Raw genomic sequence first — 21,692 nt, 5'->3', positions numbered from 1 at the left:
TGATGCATTCCATTAACAGTATTTCAGTGCTGCTGAAGTTGTATCTTTAAACCCATGAAGTCCTGTTGCAGGAATTTGAACTGAAACGTTGACATCCCCTACAGATACTGCTGGGCTGGACTGGCTGAGAGCCTCCTGCAGATTGTTATTAGCCATCAAGTATTTCCTACACTCAGTGGGTGCTTCATTAGGTACACATGTAAACCTGTTGGTATTTAATTTAATATTTAATCAGTCAATCAAGTGGCAGCAACTCAGTGCATGAAAGCATGCAAACATGGTCAAGAGGTTCATTTTTTGTTGAGACAAAACATCAGAATGGGGATGCAATGTGGTTGAAGTGACTATGACCCTGGAATGATTGTTGGTGTCAGACTGGGTGGTTTGAATATCTCAGTATCTGCAGATCTCCTCGGATTTTTTACACACAAAAAAATCTCTAGAGTTTACAAGAAATGGTGTGGAAACCCAAAAAACTTACAGTGAGCAGCAATTCTGTGGGCCTTGTTAATGAGCGAGGTCAGAGGAGAATGGCCAGACACGTTCAAGCTGACAGGAAGGTGATAGTAGTTCAAATAACCACGTTACAACAGGGGTGTGCAGAAGGGCATAGTTGAATGCACAACACATCTAAGTGGATGTGGTGGAGCAGCAGCAGACCATGAACATACACTCAGTGGTACACCCAGTACTTAACATTATATATATTGAGCTAGCAGTTATCTCACAGAAGAGAAGTGACTCAATCATTTTCTCTCCTCTGTATCCTACTATCATGCTGACATATTGACTATGTCTTTAAGGGCTGGAGCCCTTAACAGTTTGCTGCACAGCAAATTTTCAGAAGCTGTAATCCATATTATGTGCTTTAGCAGGAAGCTATTTTATTGTAGACTGCCCGAGTGGTGCACGCAACATCTTTTCTAACCTATTTCACAGTTTTGTAATGTCCTAAATCAGCATTACTACTAAATCAAACAATGGTTTAGTGCTTCAAAAAGACAGGTAGATCTCAGTGTCTAGGCTGTAACACCACAGGGTGGGGGCAGATATTGAAGATTGTACACTCAATTGTCAAAAATTGTTGGTTAATGATCTAGCAGTGGTCAGTGAAAAAGATGAGTATTATACAGCTGAGTTAGCTTGAGTAATAATTGTGGTCCTAGCCAGCAAAATCGACACACATTGTCAAGTTTGCTGATGACATTAGTGGTGGGGCCCATCACCAACAATAATGAGATAGCCTACAGAGAGGAGGTAGAAGAACTCGAGGCCTGGTGCCAGGAAAATACCCTCTTCCTCAATATCAGCAAGACCATGGAGATGGTCATTGACTTCTAGACATCTCACACTACTCAGACCCTCTTTACACTGGCGGCAGAACAGCGGGAACTGCAAGTAAAGAGAGGGCATGAGGTGGATCTGGCAGGCAAGGTTATTATAGCCATATTAAAAGGGTGGCTAGGGAGAGAGTATATCTCTTTAGATATCAGCAGGGTATAATGAGAAAAATCATGGTTGCTCAAGAGATAAGGGGAACGAGTGGAGATGTTTCAGAGAACATGCATAATACCAGGGTGGAGAGATTTGCAGTCTAAAAGCACATTAGAGTCGATAACTCATCAGGGCCGGACCAAGGTAATCTCAGATTTTGTGAGGGCTAGAGAAGAAATTGTGGATGCCCATGCGGATATATTTGCTCTCACCAAACCCATGGAAAGCATCTGGCCCAAACAGGGTAACTGTCCTCACTACTGAAAACCTGTGCTAATCAGCTGGCTGGAGTGTTCACTGATATCTTTAACCTCTCTCTTCTGCAGTCTGTAGTAGCCACTGCTTCAAGCAGACTTCAGTGATATCAGTGTCTAAGAAGAATGTGGTAACCTGCCTCAATATCTATCATTCAGTCGCACTTACATCCACAGTGGTGAAGTGCTTGGAGATATTGGTGATGGAGCATATCATCTCCTGCTGGAAGACTGACTTGGTACTCTCACTCAATGTTAGCAAAACCAGAGAGCTGATTATTGACTACAGGAGGAGGAAACCAGTGTCCTCAGAGGTGGAGAGGGTCAACTATTTTAAATTCCTCAGCCTCATCCTTTCAGAGGATCTGATCTGGGTCCAGCACATAAGTGACATTACAAAGAAAGCACAGCAACATCTCTATTTTCTTAGAAGTTTGTGAAGATTTGGCATGTCATCTAAAACGTTGACTGATTGCATCACGGCCTGGTATGGAAACACAGCCATTGAATGGAAAAACCTAAAAGAAATGGTGGATACAGCCCAGTCCATCACAGGTAAAGCCCTCCCCACCATTGAGCACATCTGCAAGGAGCGCTGTTGCTGGAAAGTAGCATCCATCATCCGGCTATGCTCTCCTCTTGCTGCTACCGTCAGGAAAGAATTGCAGGAGCCTCATGTCCCACACTGCCAGGTTCAGGAACAGTTATTTCTCCTCAACCATCTGGCTCTTGAACCAGAGTGGATAACTTCACTCAACCCAACAGAGAACTGATTCCACAACTTATAAACTCACTTTCAAAGACTTAACAACTCATGTTCTCAATATTTATTGCTTATTTATTTACTATTATTATTTTTTTGTTCTCTTTCTCTTTGCAGTTTGTCTTTTGCACATTGGTTATTTGTCTTTGCTGTGTGCGTTTTTTTCATTGATTCTATTGTATCTTACTGCACTGTGAATGCCTGTGAGAAAACAAATCTCAGGGTAGTATATTGTGACAGATATATATACTTTGATAATGAATTTGAACTTTATTTTGTTGTTAGCTAGTGGTGAAGTTCCCAAAGGTTGTTCCATTGTTTAAATAGGCTAGCAAGAATACTCCAGAGAACCATATTGAAATACAGCACAGAATAGGCCCTTCAAGTCTGAGTTAATCTGAACCTAATCATGGGACAATTTACAAAGATCTATTAACCTACCAACAGGTAGGTCTTTGGACTGTGGGAGGAAAGTGGAACACCCAGAGGAAACACACGCTGTCACGGAGAGCGCGTACAAACTCATTACAGGCAGCGGCAGGATTTTTACCTTGTTCAGTTTAGTGCAGTTGGTCAAGGTAAAAATTCTACTTGACATTAGATCCAATGAGGTGACTCAAAGCAACTAAGAGCATTAAGAATACACTGGGATGCTGCGAAGAAGACTGAATATCCTTTTTAATGTTTGTATCATTGGAAGAACTGTCACATGAACAACAACAATGGAAGAAAACAATACCGCCTTCCCACTTGGGGGGCCAAACACAGGACATTGGGATGAAATAGGTGGGCATTGTGGTTGGAGTGGACTTTTTGGGCTGAAGGACCTGTATTTCTGCTGTGTTTCTCTATGATTCTAAACAATCCATGTAGGATTTAAGATGTACTACCCAATGTTCAATAGGACATTGATAAAACTTGTACAATCTTGAAAGATCACTATCTGAACCCTACTTTTCAGAAAAAAGTGGCATTTAGGTGCTTTCCCACTATGTACTATATGTCGAGAAATTCAGAAGTGTCACAACATTTAACGTGTCACTGCACAGCTCTAAGAACCTGGATTTGAACCTGGCCTCAGTTAACATCTGCATGAAATGTACATGTTCTTCCTTTGGCTAGGTGTATTCCACTTACCACCACCATGCCCCCAAGTTCCATCCCACCTCTCAAGTGATGCAGATTAATCAGCAACTGTAAATGATGCAAAGGGGAGTTGATGGGCACCACAAATGGAGAGTATGGGGAAATAAAAAAAATGGGTCTGACAGGTTCAAACTACCAGAAGTCACCATGGAACCAGTGAGTTGAATATTCTCCCGTGTCATAACAAGTAATTATAATGTCGTGAAGCAACACTGTCAATCCTTATATATGCAATGCCCATTAAAAATGTGACCAATATTATAGTGACAACCAAGAAATGTGTTACAATTGTAATATGTTTTGCAACAAGGAAGCACAGAATGTAAGAGTTTTAAAACATGAAGTACTCCCATTATCAACATGTATATAGAATCTCTTTTCACATCAAAATGTATTAGCAGTTTAGGAAGTCACTCACAACCAATCATTAGATAAGCTTACTGAATGCTGGCAGTTTGTTTTTAAGAGTGCCAATTACAATCTTCCTTTAATTGTTTCTCCTGCGATAAAGATGCCTTTTCGATTGCTTGGAAGTGGGGTACAAATTTCCATTTTTCATTCAACACTCACCACCAACAGTTCCACACCTTCCCTCCCCTCAACAAGGAAAAGCTTTTAATAAAAAAAATGCCTACTGACAACTGAATTATCCAATCAAAACAGGTGCATGTTTTAATTACACATATTCCATATGAAAACAATACAAGAAAATCCAATTTTCACATTAAAATAATTCTGGCAACATTAGTGAACTGAAGTCATCACTGGTACAATTCTGGTTATCTCTTATACAGTATATTTAAATTTATTCATTCAACGTTATCTTTGCTTTTGTATGCACCATTACTTTGTCTCACTCACAAGCACCAAGTGACTAACACAAAGAACTCTGAGAGTCAGCCACTCCACTAATACTGCCTATTGATTAATGCACCCTAGAAAATGAACACATGTTCAAAGGCTACATTAACTATAGTTGAGAACTCCAATTGAACAAAAAGGTTTGATTTGCTGTTAGTTTCAATTCACTTGAGAGGAAAAAAAATTGCTACACTAGGTAATTGACTTTCATGTTTATAGGTGTCCAAAAGCAAAATGGAAACATACAAAGGACCTTGACAGTGTATGGGCTCAAGAAAGAAGAGCAAGCAGAAATAACCATAGTGCGGGTACCTGTTATCTGTCCAGCTATCTAGGCTGTAAACAACGTTGCCTAGATGTATATATGGCCAAAACAAGATTCCAGAGGTAAATTCCACCCAGAGAGTATTTGTCCCCAAAATACTATCAAATGGACAGGGTAAGTGAGAGAGAGAGAGAAAAAAAGTACAGGCAGGATTCGATAAACAAAGTTTGGAGTTGCATAAAATGATAATTAATTTTGGAATTATCACTTTATACCTAACCTGTGTTACAATCTTTAGAAGCAAGGGAAGAAAAGTTCAATTGTGGTGAAATAAAACTAAATTTGTCACCATGAAGATAAAATGCAACAAACAACTACAATCAACAGCTTTCAAGTCTTCGTGCAAAGGTGAATTTAATCTCTACAATACTGGATGATGTTGATGAAATACTTATTGACAGTACTGCTTTAACAGAACGCTTAATGAAGTACTTTTGAACAAAAAAAAATTCCAACAGTAATGTAATTAGTAGCTCAGAGTAAGAATTTCAGATGTTCTTGGATTGCACTCTGTACAGTTTTTTTTGCATGAAATATTGAAGAATTTCTTAGATTAGTAACACTTAAAGTTCATAAAAAGGATCTTCTTAAACCTGTAGCTCATTTCATCATAAATGTAAACGCAAGAACTCTTGAATCTTTCGCCAGGAATCCTCTTGGGCGTAGCAGTGCTTTATTGGTTCTCCTCCTGACAGTACTGGATGCCCAAGGAAGCGGTCAATCACAGCAAAACAATATGGAGAACATGGAGGTTCAATATGATGCCCAGTTCCTGGGTAACTAAGGAGTTTGTAGTTATTTTTCCCATGTGTATTCAGTCTTTTTATCGCTTCTTCAGCAAATAATTTGCTGTTCAATATCTTGTCATCTTCTCCTACCACAAACAGGATGTGTCCTTCAGCTTTTTCTAATGGGATGATGCTCTTTTGATTTTCATTGGGGTCACTAAGTGTACCAGACAGATCTAGAACTCCTGAGTCCAAACGAATGATTTCATCTAAATTGTGAGTCACACAAGGGAGATACACATCTTTGTAATACAGATCAGTTAAGGTGTTTGCATTGCAGCCAGAGATACAAACAGACGCCATCACTTTTGGTATAAACGTAATCATTGATAGAGCCAAATCCGCACCTTTTGAAGAACCTATTACTCCAATACCAGGGCCTTTCACCTACAAAAATTCAAAATCCATTATAGAAGCTTGCTCTAAATAACATAAATCTTGGTATACATACAATCTAGTCCAGAAAAATACATAAGTGTTCACAATGGTGCAATCTACATTGTTCAATAAGTGACTAATATTTTAATCCTACGTCAAACTTTCCCACTTACAAGAAAGGCAGAAAGTAACTTTCAAAGATGACATGTCAAAGTCATGCACTACAACACACACCATTCATTATCAGTCAGATGTGACAATTTTATTTATTAAATGAAATAATACCTGAAGGAAGCCCCAAGAGATATGTATCTGAAGGAGGATCATTCGCTGTAATATAAGTTAATGTGATAAAGTGGTATGATATTACATATCTGTGCGTTATGTCACAGACTGGTGATAAGTCAGGAGCGACAGATAACTCAAGTAACAGTCAAGATAACTAAGTAACAGTGAAAATTAGATCCTACATGTGAGGTGGTAATAAGGAGCAGAACCACAAAGAAATAAGATGCTGTCCTGGGGTATATCGAAATAAGGATGCTAAGCTTACCCAACCTAACCAAAAAGTGGATTATTGACTACAGGCGAAAGAAATTGAGCATCTATGAGCCAGTGCTCATTAGGGGTTGGATGTGGAGAGGGTCAGTAATTTTAATCACTGGAGTGTATCCTAACTGGATGCATTACAGTCTGGTATGGCAACACATTGGAAAAGCCTACAAAAATGGTGGTTACAGACCCATTCAGCATAGGAAAATCCCTCCCTCCATTGAGCGCATCTACAAGGAGCGGTGCCACAAGAAAGCAGCATCCGTCATCAAGGACCCCCACCATCCAGACCATGCTCCCTTCTCGCTGCTACCATCAGTATGTTACAGGAGCCTTAGGTCCTATACCAACAGGTTCAGGAACAGTTATTATCCTTCAACCATTGAGCTCCTGAACCAATGTGGACATCTTCACTCACCATAACTGAACTGATCATTGAACTTTTGGGCTCACTTTCAAGGGCTCCATGACTCATGCTCTCAGTTTGCAATCTATTTATTTATTTACTTACTTATTTTTATTACTTGTTTCTTTTTGTATTTGCACAATTTGCCAGTCTTTATGTATAGTTTTCCATTTATTCTATTGTACTTCTTTGTTCTACAAAGATTCTTGCAAAAATGAATCTCAGGGTAGTATTTGATGGCATATATACTTTGATAATAAATTTTTACTTTGAACTTTGAACCATAAAGACTAAATAGTGGGTAAACTAATGCTGGTATTTTCAATCCATACACTAGAAAGGCTAGCTTTCCTTGGAGCAGTGAAGGTTGTGAGGGCATCTGATAGAGCTTATAAATTTGAGAAGCATAGATAGTTACTCAGAATTTTTTCCCCACGCCACAATATTTGGATGAGCACTTTGCAAAGTGGGCTAAAAGCACGTGTTGGTAAATGGGATGAGTACTTTATAGCTCACATAGACATGCTGGGCTGAAAGGCCTGGTTCTGTGATGTGTGGCTCTAAGAATGGTACAAAATGCAGGAAAAACTTAGAACTAATACAGGGTCATGCAATGATAATTTATTGGACTGCTTGATGCTGATTTGAAGATAAAGTCAGGGAAGATGCAGTGGATGTAACTATTGCCTTCTTGGAAAACATTGTGTCCTCATACAAGACTATTTTAAAAGAATTGCTTTTGATAACCTGATGTCGGAGACATAGAGGGACAATCCTAATTTCCTGAGTCTGTGTTATAACATTATACTTAAAAGCCAAAGATTGATCCACACTTGAGACTGGCATGATGCTGGGCCATCACAAGTACAATTCAGGGAATTTACACTGGAAATGCTCAATAATTTTACAATTAAGAACTCAAGGAAGTAGGAGCAGGAGTAAGCCACCACGCCTCTTAAGCATGTTCCACCATTCAATAGGGCCATAGCTCAGCCTTAACCTCTATACAAGTTCCCCACAGCCCAGAATTCCCTGACTTTTCTAGTCTCTATGACCTCCTGGAATAGAGAATTCCAAGAGATTTAGCATCCTCTGTGGTAAGAAATTATGACAAACCTTTGTTTTGAATGACGTCCCCTTATCTTCTAATAGTGTCTCCTTATTAAAGGCTTTCTGAATCATGGAAACTTCTACCCTCTCCTGCCTTCTTTGGATCTTAGGTCCTAATTTCTTCGACAATTCATGATGCTCAATTAGTTTTAGATTGCTTGAGTACTAGTACATCCTTTTTTTAAGGGGATAAAACTATGTAGAGTACTTAATGAGCTCACCAACACCCTGTGTCATTGTTATAATAGTTCCCCATTTGTAAACTCTAATCCCATTTCTAAACTCCAACCCTCCGGTAATAAAGGTGCATGCGAAATTTCCCTTCCTAAATAATTGCTGTATCTATCATCCTTATGATTCAGACAGAACATCTCGATTCCTTTGCATTTCACTCATTTGCAATTTCTCTCCATTTGGATGGTGGTCTACCCTTTGATTCCTCTTACTGAAGTGAGTAACCTCAGACTTTCCCCACATTAAACTCCAGTCTCTGAGACAGAGTCACAGAGCACTACAGCACAGGAGCAGGCCTTTCAGGCCATCTAGTATCATTCTGTACAGCCCATCGACCAGAGCCCTCCACACCCCTCCCATCCATGTACTTATCCGAATTTCTCATAAATACTGAAATTGAACCCGCAACCTCCACTTCTGCTGTGTTCACCCACTTGTTATTTTGTGGCAGAATGCAAAAATCTTCACTACAACACAACCTCTCATCTATTTCTGGTGTTATCGGCAACAATTGATACCTTACACTCTGCTTTTCTCTCTGGATCATTAATGCAATCAGCAAGTTATTGAAATTCAAGAACTAGTCTTGGGAAGATCTCAGACATAACACCACACGACACAGGAACAGAATTAGGCCATTCATGCTCTGCCAGATGATTAAGGCTAATTTAATTACCCCCTCAACTCCAGTCTCTTACCTTCTCCCTGTTACCTTTGAAGCTCTCAATACTCAGCCTCCACTTTAAATATATCCAATGACTAGGCCTCCACAGCCGTTTGTGGTAATGAATTCCAGATTCTCCAATGGACAGATACTTAACAGCATAGTATGAATCAGATAGTGTGGCTCATAGAAACCAAAGTACTGGCATAAATCCAATTAAGAAATTGATTTTGATACAATTAACTACTCATACCACTGGATACAACTCAACGTTGGGAATTAAAAGGAGATATTAGGTTGACGAGCTGGGATGAAAATGAGATTAAAGGTCCACAAAGTGTATTCCCAAAATGCTCACAAGATATAGGACCAGAATTAGCCCATTCAGTCTGGTCTGCCATTCAACCATAGCTATTTCTTTTTCTCAATCCCATTCTCCTGCCTTCTCTTAGTAATACCTAACTCCCTTGCACGTCAAGAACCTACCAATCTTTGCCTTAAATATAACAACAACGGCTTCCACGGGCCTCTTTAGCAGCAAATTGCATAGGTTCACCACCTTCTGGCTGAAGAAATTCCTTCTCATCTCAGTCCTAAAGGACATACCTTTATTCGGAGAATGCTGGAGAGGAGATGGGTTTGTAAACCCAGGTGGTCGTCAGAGGAAATATGGCTACAAAAAAAAGATCCGTTGAGTATAAATGACCTTTAGAAGAATGTGATGTTGATTAAATCATATGGATGTTTCATTGACCAAGGTACGGGTGTCATATTGGGTTGGCCAAGAAAAAGCTCATCATGATGTGTTATCTTTGATTTGAAAGACAGGGGTCACATGTAATTATGCTAACTGTATCATTGTGATTAAATAAGGGTCTCAATAAATTGCTGAGACAATAATAGACACATCTTACCTTAGGATGCTTCCATAAATATTCTGCAGCTTCTTCAAAATATTCTAGATGGAAATCTACCAGGGTCATTGGTAGATCCTCAAACCCAAAGTAGGGAAGAGCAAGGGCAGCAAAGCCTCGACTTGCAAGGAGACAGGCACGAAATTCAGTCAAACCGCCTTCATCACCAAACAGGTCTATCACTCCAGGAAAAGGACCATCCCCTGAAGGAACAACAAGAACAAAATTGCTTATTAGAAGAATCATCTACCCATTTGTTTTGGAATGCAGCCACAAATTTTGCCCTGAGTTATAAAATCACAGCTATTTAGTACTGGATTTTAAAAACAGCAGCACTTAAACAAAACTGTGTAGACATCAAGTTCCAATCAAAAATTAAATTCTGATATTTGTTTCAAAATCATAATCTAATCTAAATACATCACAGGAAGATAAAATTCTGACGACGGTTTCAAATTGATGCTCATGGTTTTGAATTTGGAGTGTCAGGGGTACCATCAACATGCCATTTTTCACCTTTCATCTTCATGTGAAATCAGTGAATCCCTTACATATGCCTCCACTCTTTACATAAACCTCTTCATGTGAAAACACATTTCACACTCTACAATTTCAAAATTATTCTTCTACTGGTGGTCACAGAGTATTCTCAAGTCCATAGAGAATTATGATCTGTTGATTAAGCTTGAGGTACATCAGTGTACCCCAGAACCAACAATACACTAGCCTCTGGACAAATCAAATATGCAGCAAACATTCAAATCTTTTTTATATCATCTAAAAAACCTGCGCTCAAGAACATGTTATGTAGGAATGGAGTCCAGATTGTTGTTTTTAAATTGTTTTTCTTTATAGTTTTAGTTTTCTTTATAATTGCTTACGTGTTTGTATAATCACCCATATGTCCGTAGACTTTTAGTACATATAGCTCCATATTTCTGTAGCTTCTTTGCAAAGCTGGAGTGTGACTCAATCAGTACTTGTTAACAGATTTCTTATCTAATTTAGTTCAGACTGGTTTGCAGGGCAAAAAGAAAGCATGTGCCGAAGTTCCTCTATTGCCTTGCTTGCTAGTACAGATTGGCTATATTTGACCTGTACTATGATGAACATTTTATAAAACACCTGTAACCCCAAGATCTGCACCTCATTCTTGACTTCTAAAGAACTTTCTGGAAAACATCATCTCCACATCTAACAGCTACTCATAAACTTTTCCCAATTATCAGCAAAGCAGCAGGATTCACCAAGTGACAGTCACACACTACTAAGTACCTTGCTGACATTCAGTAAGGGCAGTTTCTGATCTCATCTCAGTCTTACTTCTGACAAGGTAGTGGCAGGGCTGTACTGAGCTCAGCACTGTAACTCCAAGCAAAACAAGTAAATGGGGTAAGAAGATGGGAATGCAGATGCTGGCATCTCAAGCAGCAAATAAAATTCTGGAGGAACTCAGAGGGTCATGCAGCATCTGTAGAGAGAAACGGACATTTGGTTTTTTAGGTCAAGACCCTTCATCTCGACTGGAAGATAGTGAGGAGATGGCAGGTATTAAGATGTGAAAAGAAGGGGTGAAGCAAAAGCTGCTAAGTAGTAGGTGCCGTGATAGGCAGATGGAGGAGGGAAGAGTAGAGACAGGAACAGAAGCTATAAGGTGATAGGTGGGGGATGACAAAAGGATGATAGAATATGATAGGAAAGGTTGGTTAAACATGAAATGAAATAATAGAAGTCGGGTGGCAGATAGGAACAGTAGGGAGAGAGGACCCAGCAGAAGGAGCGTGCGTGATGGAGCAGGGTGTTAGATCTGGAGATGAAGTTGTTCAAAAGGTATTTTGGAAGTCAACAACATTGCACAAATCTTACAGTTATAGCCATTTTATTAGATGTTAATCATAGTACAGGTCACTGGGTCAGCCGATACCAGCAAGCAAAGTATAGAGGTTACAAATAGAAAGCAACAACAGAAGCTGAGCACACACTTTCCTTTTATGCTGCAAACTGATCAAAACCAGTCAAGATACGTTAACAAGTACTGAATGAATCACGCTTCAGCTTTGCAGACAAAGAAACCCAATTATAGAACCAAATGTACTACAAGTTACTAAATGTGATTACACACATATTAGGAAGCATTAGGAAGGAATTCTGTTTAGATTAGTTGTGTTTTGGGGGTGGGTTTTTTTTTTCTTTTTCATGATTTTTCTCATTTTTTTTGTCCTGTATTATTCATTGTTATCCTACATGATTGGGAGTTTTGTCAATTTATACTATTTGGTCTTATAATTACTCATCTTAAGTATAACAATGTATTTCCAACATTTTGTATTATTGCTATGTTATGTTTATATTTTATGAAACTAATAAAAAGATAGAAGAGAGAAAGGAAGCATAAAGAAAGCTAACACTACAAGGAAAAACACCAATAAAAACAATTTGGATCCTATTCCAACAATCCTCCCCCTTGATTCAAAATACAACATTTTCAACCTATGAAAATTCAGAGGCAGGAAAACGTGGTAGAAATGTTGAACGAAAACTAATTTCCCCCAGGATCAATAAAGTATGACAATGACATAGGCCGTAATCAACCTTGAGTTATAAAACATCGGGGGTATTTATATAGCGATGTCATAAACAGGTGGGCTGTCCTTATGCGTCCGGAAGCTCACTTGAGATTGAGCAGATTGATTTACTAATGATGTCCTTATATCAGTAATTAAAATATAAACTACAAATAAGCACACCGCGGTAAGCACTAAACTTAAAACATCCAGTAACCCCAGCTCCTTAGGGGTAATTTGATCCAGTTGAAGAAATTCCACTCAGTGGTTTGTACTCACCTTGATTGCTTCTTTATGATTGACCAAGTCAGATGTTTTCAGACTCATCAGCTGAATAGGTACAACACCTTTTGCTTATAATTGCACCTTTTCCCCCCACCACCATCCTTAACGGTTAAGATCTAATGTTACACAACTTTGGAGAACCATTTTTCGCACTGCAAACCATTTCTGCTGCTACTTTCTAGAAGACACCAACAATGTCATTGCCTACACTTTCTAGACACTTTTAATTCGCATCACAGATCTTGTAAAACCATACACTGGAAATGGAACTCTCCCTCAGCACAGGTGCACCATAAGGCTGTGTGCTTAGCCCCTTGCCCTACTCATATGATACTAAACACAACTCCAATACCATATTTAAGTTTGTCGTTGACACCACTGACATTGACTGAACCAAGCGTGGTGACAAATCAGCATACAGGAGGAGACTGAAAATCTGGCTGAGTGGTACCACAACAACAACCTCTCACTCAATATCAGTAAGACCAAGGAGATGATTATTGGCTTCAGGAGGAGGCTAGCGTGAATCCACTTTTTCCTTTGACTTTTACTGCTGAATTAGTAATTATCAGCACCCGATAAGGTCCTTCCCACTGAGTGCCCAAATGGCTCCTTATGTGCTTTCTTGATTCAGGATCCACTCACTACGAATCAGGGTGTGTCCTTCTGGTGGATCATTCCAGGTGGTAGAAACCTGTGGAGAAGCAGACTGAACAGCCTGCGTTACTTTCATACAATAGTCAACTAGGATATCTGTCATGATGTGTCTATATGTGTTCTGAGGTCAAGAGCTCTGGGTAATGACGCACCTAGTTCATCTTGTCACCACCTAGGCTTAGTCTAGTCTTTTTGTTTGGAGTTTCTCTGATGCTGGTCAAGACCATGGGAAGGGCCAGCAGCTATCTTGACTATACCTCTTCCTGCCCACTCTCCTGTAGGAATGTTATTCCCTTTCCTCAGTTCTTTTGTCTCCGCCGCATCTGTTCCCAGGATGAGACTTTCCTTTCCAGAACATCAGAAATGTCCTCCTCCTTCAAAGAATGGGGTTTCCCTTCCTCCATCATTGATGCTGCCCTCACCCTCCTCCTTTTCCCAGACATTCAAGCTCACCCCATCTTCCCGCTGCCTCAACAGGGATAAAGTTCCTCTTGTCCTCACCTACCACTCATGAGCCTCCACGTTTGACACATCATTCTCCTCAACTTCTGTCAACTTCAACAGGATCCTACCACCAACCACATCTTTACTTTCTCCCCCCATTCCCTGAAAGGATCGCTCCCTCTGTGATTCCCTTGTCCATTTGTCCCTCCCTACTAATCTCCATCTTGGCACATAGCCCTGCAAGCAATCGAAATGTTACACCTGTCTATTTACCTCCTCCTTGACCTCCACTCAAGGGCCCAAACAGTCCTTCAGTGAGGCAACACTTCAGCTGCCAATCTTTTGGGGTTGCCTAATTTATTCGGTGCTCCCGATGCGGCCTCCTCTACATTGTTGAAACCTGATGTGAATTCGGCAACTGTTTCGTTGAGCACCTCTGCTCTGTCTGCCAGGAGCTGAATTTCTTGTTGGACAACCATTTTAATTCCTATGCCCATTCCCATTCCAACATTTCAGTACGTGGCCTCTTGCCACTATGAGGCCATTCTCAGCGTTGGCTCCAACCTGATGGCATGAACATCGATTTCTCCTTCTGGTAAAGATATCCGTTCTCCTTCCTTCTTCTATTTCCCACACTGCCCTCTTCTCACCTGCCTATCTCCTCACCCTTTCTCCCATGGTCCATTTATGTGCACAATGCCTCATCAAAACAACTTTCAGAGGACCTTAGAGTTGTGAAGATGCATCAAGCTGGAAAAGGTTACAAACGCATTTCTAAAGACCCGATTGTTCATCAGTCCACAGTAAGAGAAATTGTCTACAAATGGAGGAAATCCATTACTGTTGCTATTCTCCCGAGGAGTGGACATCCTGCAAAGATCACACCAAGAGCACAACATACAATGACAGAGGTGAAAAAAAAAGACCCAATGATAACCTGCAGGAATCTCTAGAGCTTGCTGAAGTCTCTGTTCTGTGTCCACTATAAGAAAAATACTGAACAAGAACAGTGTTCATGGAAGGACATTGCTGCATGTCTCAAGTTTGCAAAATACCACCTAGATGTTCTACAGTGCTTCCGAGACACTGTTCTATGAACAGATGAGACAAAAGTTGAACTTGTTGGCAGAAATGCACATTGCTCTGTTGACTACACACCAACACAACAACCTCATCCCTACTATGAAGCATGGTGGAAGCAGTATCATGGTTTGAGGCTGCTTTGCTGCCTCAGGGCCGGGACAGCTTGCAATCATTGAGGGAATAATGAATTCAAAATTGTACCAAGACATTTTACAGTAGAATGTTAGGGTAACAGCCTGTCACCTGAAGCTTAACAGAAGTTAGATAATGCTACAACACAATAATCTGAAAGACAAGAATTAAACAACAACAGAATGGTTTAAAAAGAAGAAAATTCGTGTTTGGAATGGCCGAGTCAAAACCTGACCTTAATCCTTCAGAAATGTTGTGGAAGGACCTAAAGCAAGCATGCAAGGAAGCCCATCAACAATCCAGAGGTGAAGCAGTTTTGTAAGGAGGAATGGCCAAAAATTCCTCCAAGCCAATGTGCAGGGCTGATCAACAGTTACTGGAAACATTTAGTTGAAGTTATTGCTGTACAAGGGTGTCACAAGCATTACTGAAAGCAAAGGTTCACATACTTTTTCCAACAAATACCTGTAATATTGAATCATTTTTCTCAATAAATAAACAAGTATAATGTTTGCTTGCATTATTTATTTAATTGAGTTCTCCTTATCTAGCTTTAGGACTTGTGTGAAGATCCGATCACATTTTAGGTCCCACAGCTCCTGATTATCCTGTGATTTTGCTCTCTGAGACCGACGTGAAAGCATTAATCATGAGGGTGAACCCACAGAAAGCATCGGCCCAGACAGGGTACCTGGTCAAGTACTAAAGACATGCTGATCATCTGGCTGGAGTGTTCACTGCTATCTTTAACTTCTCGCTTCGGCTGTCTGAGGTACCCACCTGCTTCAAGCAGGCTTTAATTATACCAGTGCCCAAGAAAAATGTGGGTAATCTGCCTCAATGAATATCATCCAGGAGTACTTATATCCACTGTGATGAAGTGCTCTGAGAAGTTGATATCAATTCCTGCCTGAGAAGTGACTTAGATCTGGTTCATTTTGTCTACCATCACAACAGGGCAACAGTAGATGCCATTTCATTGCCTGATCACTCAACCCTTGAACATCTGAAGAGTGTAAATGCATACATCAGGATGCTCTTCATTAACAACAGCTCAGCATTCAATACTACCATCCGCTCAAAACTAATCAATAAGCCCCAAGACCTGGGTCTCAATACCTGTGTATCTGGATCCTCAATTGCAGACCCCAATCAGTTCAGATTGGCAACATCATCCCCACAATCTCCCTCAGCATAGGTGCAGCATAAGGCTGTGAACTTGAACAGAAAAGCCTACAAAGGTAGTGGCTACAGCCCAGTCTATCACAGGGAAAGCCTTCCCCACTTTGCTTACCTGGAGGCAGAAACAAGCTGCCTCTTATCCTGCCTTCCCTTAACCTAATCCAGCGGACTCCGGGTTTGCTGTACCACCTATCGACAGCCTGCTTGGCCAGGATCCGTCCAGGGATCATTCCGGCCTGCGTGTGGCCCGAGTGCAAGGACAGGTCGACTCGCAGGGGCCTGCCGGTCAGATTGGTGCAGGGCCTCAACTTCTGGTAGGGCATCTCCATACTAGCGGGAGAAAGGGTCCACAAGAGCCCCATGGGCACCACGCCCAGGTAGTCGCCGCCCAAAGAGGGGGAGCGGCCGACGTCAAGTAACCCGCGGTCGTCGGCGCGGAACTGGGCGCTGGAGTCGAACATTTGCTCACTCTCGGTGAGCACCAGGGCTCGCAGCGTGACCTCCTGGTGCGGCGACAGCCCCGCCGCACGGATGCACACGGGCTCGTCCGCCAGGCTCGGTTGCGGCGTAACCGAGAGCGTGGCTGCACCACGCTTCCCTCGGCCGCAGCTCTTGCCCGGGCGCCGCCAAGGTCGGTAGCGAGCCCGCCACAGCCAGAAAGCCGTCCGCCCCAGCATCTTCGCCACCACAACCAACTGCAGCGACGGTGACCTTTACACCGCACGCTCACCCAACCCCAAACCAACGTAAAAACTAGCGGGAATTAATCAAACGCAGACTTCATCGCTGAAGCGGCTGTGACAGAGATGCTCCAGTCAGATTTTTTCCACCACAGTTAAGCTTTTTGTTTGTTTCCACGCCTTCAAAATAATGCAGACATCTACTCATGCTCGGGCTAAAATGTAGAGGGTTGTCGTTGAGGAAGTTCGAGACAATGACATTTGGGGCAGTGAGGGTGGAAAATGGGAATGCAATTACGGAGTTATTGGGCGGTCAAGTAATTTTCCTGACCGCAACTCTTTTAAAACAGGAATGTTTGACATCTCTGTTTAACACCACAATATTCCAAAGGGATGAAAATAACTGCACTCATTAGCCTTTTTATTTAAAGTGGCCACTGTGTGTGTTCAAAGTTTTCTGCTGCTTTAGCCAATCCACTTCACGGTTTGATGTGTTGTGCCGTTACAGGTGCTGTTCTAAGGCCTGGTTATTTGTCTTAACTGTCGCTTGCCCGTCAGCTTGAACAGTCTGGCCATTCTCTTCTCCTAGTAACAAAGCGTTTGCGCCCACAGAGCTGCCGCTCACTGGATGTATTTTGTTTTTTTGCACTATTCTCTGTGAACTCAACTTTCCCAACGTTAACTGATTTTATTTCATATTATTCTGAGATAACAATTTCCATATCTCAATTTTCACTCATTTCTCGCTCCCTAAATCGAATGAGAAAAATGCGTGAACAATTAACTTAGGTTTCCTAGGTTTGACTGTCATGCACGTATCAAAAATGAGCACAAGAGGGAGCTTATCGTGGAGACACCGCCCTCATCTTGTGATTGACTAATTTAGACTGCCCTTTGATAAGTTTGATTTGTGGACACGGTAAAGCTGGTACATAAATGTACAAATATGACCATTACCAAAATGACATCTTTAAATGGCTAATCTGATTTTTGCCTTCAACAATATCTCAATATCTTATGGACTGAATCTTGGGAAAATCAGTTAGAGGTCTACATAGGAAAATATTGTAATAATTTATTAATAATTATTGTAATAATTTGAACAGTGGCCAAACTGAGATCGGGAGCAAGAGAAGAAGTGGCTCACACAGGTTGATGAGTGTGCATTAAAAAGCAGTGCTTCATGGGAATTTTGGTGTTTCAGCAGTGGCCAATCAGAGATCAAGATTCATCAGCAAGGGCAAATAAAAATAAGGCGGGGACATATGCAGAGTGGCCTTTGTTGGAATGGACAGTGTTAGAGTGGGGATTTGAGGCTTGAGTGAGAGAAGGTGAAAAGCTGTAGGTAGATTTTTTCCAGTTTATTTATTGGTTCTTTCTTTATAGTTGCAGTTAGAGTAGTAGGGATGCCAGGCAGGATAGTTGAATGCTTCATTTGTGGGATGTGGGAAGGCAGGGAGACCTCCGATATCCCCAGTGACTTCACCCGCAAGAAGTGCATCCAGCTGCAGCTTCTATCGGACTGCGTCAAGGAGCTGGAGCTGGAATTGGATGAAATCTGGATCATTTGGGAGGCTGAGGGGGTGATATAGACGTGTAGTTACACCGAAGATGCAGGGCACAGGAAGCTGAATGCCAGTCAGGGAGGTGAAAAAGGTTTAACAGCCAGTGCAGAATACCTCTGTGGCCATCCTCCACTTTGGATACTGTTGAGAGCAATGACCTAGAAGAGGAAAGTCACAGTGGTCAGGTTGCTGGCACGGAGTCTGGCTCTGCGTCTCAGAAAGGAAGGAGGGAGAAAAGGCGAGTTGTGGAGATAGGGGATTTGTTAGTCAGGAGAACAGAAAGGAGGTTCTATGGACGAGAACGCGATTCCTGGATGGTATGTTGCCTCTGGGTGCTAGGGTCCGGGATATCTTGCATCGAGTCCTCAGCATTCTTGAATAGAAGGGTGAGCAACCAGAGGTTGTGGTCCATACAAGTACCAATGACATAGCTAGGAAAAGGGATGAGGTTCTGCAAAGTGAGCTCGGGGAGTTAGGTGCTAAGTTTAAGGACTTGACCTCCAGAGTTAGAATCTCAGGATTGTGACATGCTAGTAAGGCCAGAAATAGGAAGATTACACAGTTTAACACTAGGATAAGGAGTTGCTATAGGAGGGAGGAGTTCAGATTTTTGGATCATTGGGCTCTCTTCCAGGGAAGGTGGGATGTGTAGAGAAGAGAGTTTGCAGCTAAGGTGGATTAATATCCGAGCAGAAAGGTTTGTTAGTATTACATGGGGGGGGGGGTGTGAAGTTAAACTATAGCTGAACCAGAATACCAGAACAGATAGTGGAGTGGCTGTTGTTAAGACCTCGGGTAAAGTCAGGAATCAAAAGGTTGAGGATAGTGGATTAATGCTCTGACTTGCTAGAAGTATTGTGTGAAAGGCAGATGAGCTCAGGGCATGGATCAACAAATATTGTAGCCATTAGCGAGCCTTGGTTGCAGGAGGGACAGGACTGGCAGCTCAAATATTCTTTGAGGAGCTTAGGAGGTTAAATGGCGCCTAACGGCGACTCCTTTGCTTGCATCTTCAGAAACAGCTTTATTTTCATCTTTAATATCTCTATTTTTTCCATTTCAGGGTTCTTTTGAAGACCCTGACCTGGAGTTGCATGCTGACTATGGTTCTTTGCGGGAATGGGACCCGCTCCTGGGGTTTCATGAATGGCCATTATTTGGCACGGCAAGGGCTTGGCCTAAGAGCCCTGCTCGCCTTCAGAGGTTCAAGATTTCATGGCTCTGGAGATGGGGTGATCAGAGGTCGGTGTCCGGTCAGAAGATCTGTGTGTCATGGGAGATGGAAGATCTAAGGCTGTGTGCCCAGAGATCCGAGATCTTTGGGCACAGAGCTTGGAAAAAGCAACGCAACAGACTTTTAATATCGTAAACCAGTGAGTTGATTGTTATGTCTCCCCTCCCGCTGTAAAATGGGACACATCTTTCTCCCTTATTGGGGGGAGGGAGAGAGAGAGACAGACAGACAGAGAGACAGACTGTGGTATGTCGTATGCCGGGTGAACAAGTAGTCTTTGGGGTAATGTAAGTCTGTATCTTTGCTGTTCCTTTGCTTACGCTTCAGTGCTCAGTGGCGGGTGCCGATGCTTTTATTTTTGCCAGTGGGGGGGTATTGTTGCTTGCTGCCATTTAGTGCGGGGGGGGGAACTGGGGGGAGCTTTGGGGTTCTAACATTTAACTGTCATTCATTCTTTGAGGGCACTTCTCTGTTTTTGTGGATGGTTGCGAAAAAAAGTATTTCAAGATGTATATTGTATACAATTCTCGGACATTAAATGTACCTTTGAAACCTTTGAAATATTTCAAGGTTCCATTGTTTTAGATGTGATAGAGCAGGAGGAATTAAAGGGGGATGGGGTGACATAACTAGTCAGGGAAAATCTCATGGCGCTGCTCAGTTAGGACAGACTGGAGAACTTGTCTAGAGAGGCCTTATGAGTAGAACTGTGAAATAAGAAAGCTATGAACATGTTAATGGGGCTATATTACAGACCATCCAATCGTCTGTGGGATTTAGAGGGACAAATTTGTAGAAAGTTAACAGACTGTTGCAGGAAACATAAGGCAGTGATAGGTGATTTTAACTTTCCATATATTGAATGGGACTCCTGTACTGTAAAAGACTAGATAGGATAGCATTTGTCAAATGTGTTCAAGAAAGTTTCCTTAATCAGTATATAGAAGTCCCAACATTTTATCTCCTATTAGAGAGTGGGACAGAGGTTTGTGTAGGGGAACACATTGTAATTAGTGAACATAATGTAATATTTTATCTCCTATTAGGGAGTGGGACAGAAGTTTGTGTAGGGGAACACATTGCATCTAGTGAACATAATGTTATTAGTTTCAAGATAATTATGGAAAAGGATAGGTCTGGTACATGGGTTGAGATTCTAAATTGGAGAAAGGACAATTTTGATGGTATAATAAAGGATCTGGCAAATTTGGACTGGGGCAGGCTGTTTTCCGGCAAAGGTGTACTTGATAGGTAGGAGACTTTCAAAAGTAAAATTTTGAGAGTACAAAGCTTGTATATGCCTGTCAGAATAAAAGGCAAGGATAACAGGTTTAGGGAACCTTGGTCTTCGAGCTACTGAGACCCTGTTTAAGAGAAAAATAAAAAGCAAATGCATAGCAGGTACTGGCAGGTAGGAACAAATGAGATACTTGAGTAAAAGAAATGCATGAGAACACTTAAGACATAAGGAGTCAAAGAGATGACGAGGTTGCTCTGGCAGACAAGGTGAAGGAGAATCCCAGGGGCTTCTACAGATATGTTAAGAGCAAAAGAATTACAAGGGATGAAGTTGGTCTTTTGGAAGATCGGAATGGTAATCCATGGGGAACCAAAAGAGACGGGGGAGATCTTAAATGTTTTATTTTTTCATCTGTATTTACTTGGGAGATGGACACAGAGTCTATAGAAGTGAGGTATAGCAGCAGTGAATTGAATTGACTTTATTGCTTACATCCTTCGTATACATGGAGTAAAAATCCTTGTTACGTCTCCGTCTAAATGTGCAATATATGGTAATTTATAATAAATAATATGTACAACAGGATAGTCAATATAACATAGAAATACAGTTGTGTCAGCATGAGTTAAGCAGTCTGATGGCCTGGTGGAAGAAGCTGACCTGAAGCCAGTTGGTCCTGGCTTTTATGCTGCGGTACCATTTCCCGGATGGTAGCAGCTAGAACAGTTTGTGTTTGG

General features: G+C 41.4%; 1 protein-coding gene across 1 annotated transcript; it reads right to left on the bottom strand.

The window, feature by feature from the left end:
• Positions 1–3,682: 3,682 nt before the first annotated feature.
• On the bottom strand, positions 3,683–16,948 carry LOC134348456 (acyl-coenzyme A amino acid N-acyltransferase 1-like). Its single transcript, XM_063051875.1, has 3 exons — positions 16,349–16,948; positions 9,890–10,092; positions 3,683–6,018 (listed from the first exon to the last, which is right to left on the bottom strand). The coding sequence occupies exons 1-3, from the start codon at positions 16,911–16,913 to the stop codon at positions 5,452–5,454; spliced, it is 1,335 nt and encodes a 444-aa protein (XP_062907945.1). The 5' UTR covers positions 16,914–16,948; the 3' UTR covers positions 3,683–5,451.
• Positions 16,949–21,692: the final 4,744 nt, after the last annotated feature.

This window comes from Mobula hypostoma, chromosome 1, assembly GCF_963921235.1.
Source record: "Mobula hypostoma chromosome 1, sMobHyp1.1, whole genome shotgun sequence".
Classification (NCBI taxonomy): domain Eukaryota; kingdom Metazoa; phylum Chordata; class Chondrichthyes; order Myliobatiformes; family Myliobatidae; genus Mobula; species Mobula hypostoma.
Note: the sequence above shows the minus strand (reverse complement) of the source record. Positions and strands in the feature narration are given on the sequence as shown.

Excerpts from the sequence above, each read along its gene's own strand:
- LOC134348456 (XM_063051875.1), bottom strand. The coding sequence starts at position 16,913 with ATGCTGGGGCGGACGGCTTTCTGGCTGTGGCGGGCTCGCTACCGACCT. Across the intron at positions 10,093-16,348 it reads CAGCTTGTTTCTGCCTCCAG|GGGATGGTCCTTTTCCTGGA; the intron begins GTAAGCAAAGTG and ends TTGTTCCTTCAG. Across the intron at positions 6,019-9,889 it reads ATTTATGGAAGCATCCTAAG|GTGAAAGGCCCTGGTATTGG; the intron begins GTAAGATGTGTC and ends GAATTTTTGTAG.